Raw genomic sequence first — 3,693 nt, forward strand, 5'->3', positions numbered from 1 at the left:
ATAAAGTGGGTTTTGTTCTCTTCGTAATACTACAGCAGTAAAAATCCACATCACTGCTACTCTATACAATATTTATATATTCACTAATGGGTCAAAAATATCTTTAAAAATAGTTTTAACCTTCCCGTCGTCCTCCCGGGTCAAATTGACTCCATCTGTTTTGACTGTTCCTTCTTTCCTTCCTTCCTTCCTTCCTTCCTTCCATCTGTCCTTCCTTCCTTTCCTTCCTACCTCCTTATCTCTTTCTTTCCTTCCTCTCTTTTTCCTCCCTTCCTTCTATCCTTCCTCTCTCTTTCCGCCCTTCCTTCTTTCCTTCCCTCCCATCCTTACTTACTCTGTCCTTCCGTCCTCCCTTCCTTTCTCCCTCCCTCCCTCCTTTCCTTCCTTCCTTCCTCCCGCCTTCCTCCCCTCCCTCCTTCCTTCTTTCCTCCCCCCTTCCTTATTTCCTCTGTCCTTCCGTCCTCCCTTCCTTTTTCCCTCCCTCCCTCCTTCCTTCTTTCCTCCCCCCTTCCTTATTTCCTCTGTCCTTCCGTCCTCCCTTCCTTTTTCCCTCCCTCCCTCCTTCCTTCTTTCCTCCTTCCTTCCTTCCTTCCTCCCTCCTTTCCTTCCTTCCTTCCTCCCGCCTTCCTCCCCTCCCTCCTTCTTTCCTCCCTCCCTCCTTCCCTCCTTCCTTCCTTCCCTCCTTGCTTCCTTCCTTCCCTCAGGTTTGTTTTCATTTGCTCTCCACCTGAAAAGAAACCCTCCTCCTTTATCATTTTCATTAGATAACACAACTGTAGCTGAATCACTTGTTATAAAAAGCAACTGTATGATTATGTTTCTCTATTTTTAGAGATTTCAGCCAAAACTAGGAGATAAATATGGATGAGTAATAAAAAAGGATTGGCAATATGAGTCATTCATAAATATGTTTAAAAGCAGCATCAGTTTTGTTAAAATGTACATTTAGTATTTTTGTTGGTTTTACATCATTTGAAATGACAATTGCACCATTTTTGTAACCAAAAGACTGAATGCTCCTGAAAATGTCAAATGGTGTAACCACAAAATAATGATAAATATTAACTATTTTATCACCTACAGTGTATTTAAGTGGACTTATAATAATAATGAATTCATTTAAAAGGATGTAAATGGTTCCTGAATTTCATATTTTAATTTTTTTTTTTACCAAAAGTAAGACTGAATGTCAAATGGTGTAACCACAAAATAATGTAAATGCTTCTTGGTCTCCATGGTTACCCAGATTAAATGTAATATTTAGAACAATAGTATTCCATTAGCTTTATTTAATATAAAAGTTATAATGTAAGATCATGCCAAACTAGTTGATATGCTGTTTTATTGACTATTTACTGTTTTTAAGCAACGTTCAATTATTTGGTACAAAGTTTTTATGGTTACACCACATTTTTACCATAATCCTCTAATATATTCTCTCTAAATGGATTAAAAGCAGAAATTTGATGCTAGGTCCACAAAAAATGAAACTAAACCACATGGACACACAGAAATAACCCATCGTTGACCGTTACATACTGCTAACATGCAACTTTACTTTCCACTTATAAGACTCGTGAGTTTTTTCGTCCTGACAGAAAAACGAGAGATGAAATTCACTGACATCTTTTTTCACTTTCATGTTGAGCCACAGTCTGTGCACACCCACACAGTCCTGAGAAGAGTCGAATCAGGCAAAGAGAGAGTGAAAATACCTGTGTAGGTGGACCATGGCAACCATTTTTGTCTTATTTATCCTCACACAATCCTTTTTCTCCTTTTATTATTATATTATATTCTCTTGTATATTTAATATTATTGTGCTACAAAGAGTATAATGGTATGGGTGAGTGGGAATGATTGTGTGTAGGAGAGTTGTGTCTGTATGATATATGGCCTAAACTCTAGTGTGTGTGTGTGTGTGTGTGTGTGTGTGTGTGTGTGTGTGTGTGTGTGTGTGTGTATGCATGTAATAATTTATACAGTAGTTTGGGTATGAAGGTATTAGTGAGATCATTATGCTTTGTGTGAGACTGAGTATGATTTATGGCCTAGCAAGCCTTCATACTCTCTCTCTCTCTCTCTCTCTCTCTCTCTCTCTCTCTCTCTCTCTCTCTCTCTCTCTCTCTCTCTCTCTCTCTCTCTCTCTCTCTCTCTCTCTCTCTCTCTCTCTCTCTCACACACACATACATGTTTTTACTACCTCGTGGGGACCCCTGACTGGGTTCCAGCCTTTCTAAAGGGTCTAGAGACGTAATTTTAACTCCTAAATTCATCATAATTCTGTTTGAACAAAAAAATGACTTGAAATATCAATAACTCACACATAAATTTAAAACCTAACTAAAATGTTGCCCCCCTCATTGGGACCCGTAATGCTAACGTCTATTAGCATGCAATTGACATCACTGTTGACCACAGTACAATTCATATTCAGTATTTGGACAAATGTTAGATTGAAACCCTAACCCTGACCGTTAACACTGCATCTAATAATCTAGCTAGCCAGGGGGGCTAATCGCTACGCTAATATGCTAACACGAAGCTAACATGCTAATATACACAGTCAGGAGAGAGAGAGAGAGAGAGAGAGAGAGAGAATGTAATAATTTATACAGTAGTTTGGGTATGAAGGTATTAGTGAGATCATTATGCTTTGTGTGAGACTGAGTATGATTTATGGCCTCACACACACACACACACACACACACACACACACACACACACACACACACACACACACACACACACCACTATGACTGAGTGTAATGTGAAGCCACTGAGCCCGGCGGCTGCTTATATATTAAATTATATCCGTACTGTACATGTTCATTTCCTGATGTGCACTTTAGACAATGTGCAACTTTACACCTGCTAGTCTCTAACAGCATCTCTCTCTCTCTTCCTTTTCTTTTCTCTTCTTCATCTTCTCATCCTGCAGTGAGAAGAGGAAGCTGCAGGTGAACATCACAAGTCCCATCCAGTGCAGCATGAACGGCAGGAAGTGCACCGTCATCGTCGAGCCCAAGATCAACCAATCGCAGCCGGACTTCACCAAGAGCCGATCCGGTTACATCCTGGCTGTTCCTGGAAACTAAAAAAAACGGAGCAGAGAAACAGTGACAGCAGATGATGATGACGACGACGACGATGATGATGATGATGATTCACCTCTCTCGTGTGTGTGTGTGTTTTTTGTTTGTTGTTATTTTTTAAATTCTTTGTGTTGCAGAGCTGCTGATAATGTGACAATGCAGATAAGCAGCTCTGTAGGAGGATTCGGGGTAATTGAATCCTCTCAAAGAAGCAAAAAAAAAAAAAAAAAGCCAAATTCACCCTGTTTTATAAATCTCTCTCTATGCATTGTTCGTATACACAGGAAGTGTATAAAAAAAAAAAAAAAAAAACGCCTACATGCAAAAAAAAAAAAGCTTTTATAAAACGCAGGTTTAAATGATGCACTACAGGATAATCCACCAAAGTGATGTTTTTTTTTTCTCTCTTTTTCTTTTAATCCATATTTTTTTAACCCTTGTGTCGTCCTCCCGGGTCAAATTGACCCTGTCTGATTCTTCCATTCTTCCTTCCTTCCTTCCTTCCTTTTTGCTTCCTTCCTTCTTTCCTTCCTTCCTTCCTTCCTTCCTTCCTTCCTTCCTTCCTTCCTTCCTTCCTTCCTTCTTTCCTCTGTCCTTC

At 39.5% G+C, this 3,693-nt stretch overlaps 1 protein-coding gene across 1 annotated transcript in view; it reads left to right on the forward strand.

Moving 5' to 3' along the window:
- The window catches only part of myo1d (myosin 1D), a 67,033-nt gene that overhangs the window by 60,220 nt on the left and 3,120 nt on the right, over window positions 1-3,693 (forward strand). The window contains exons 6-7 of the mRNA XM_053341892.1: window positions 2,942-3,069; window positions 3,233-3,245. Coding sequence (XP_053197867.1) covers window positions 2,942-3,069; window positions 3,233-3,245 — 141 coding nt within the window. The remainder of the gene's footprint in view (window positions 1-2,941; window positions 3,070-3,232; window positions 3,246-3,693) is intronic.

The sequence above is a fragment of the Scomber japonicus genome, chromosome 20, assembly GCF_027409825.1.
Source record: "Scomber japonicus isolate fScoJap1 chromosome 20, fScoJap1.pri, whole genome shotgun sequence".
NCBI lineage: Eukaryota > Metazoa > Chordata > Actinopteri > Scombriformes > Scombridae > Scomber > Scomber japonicus.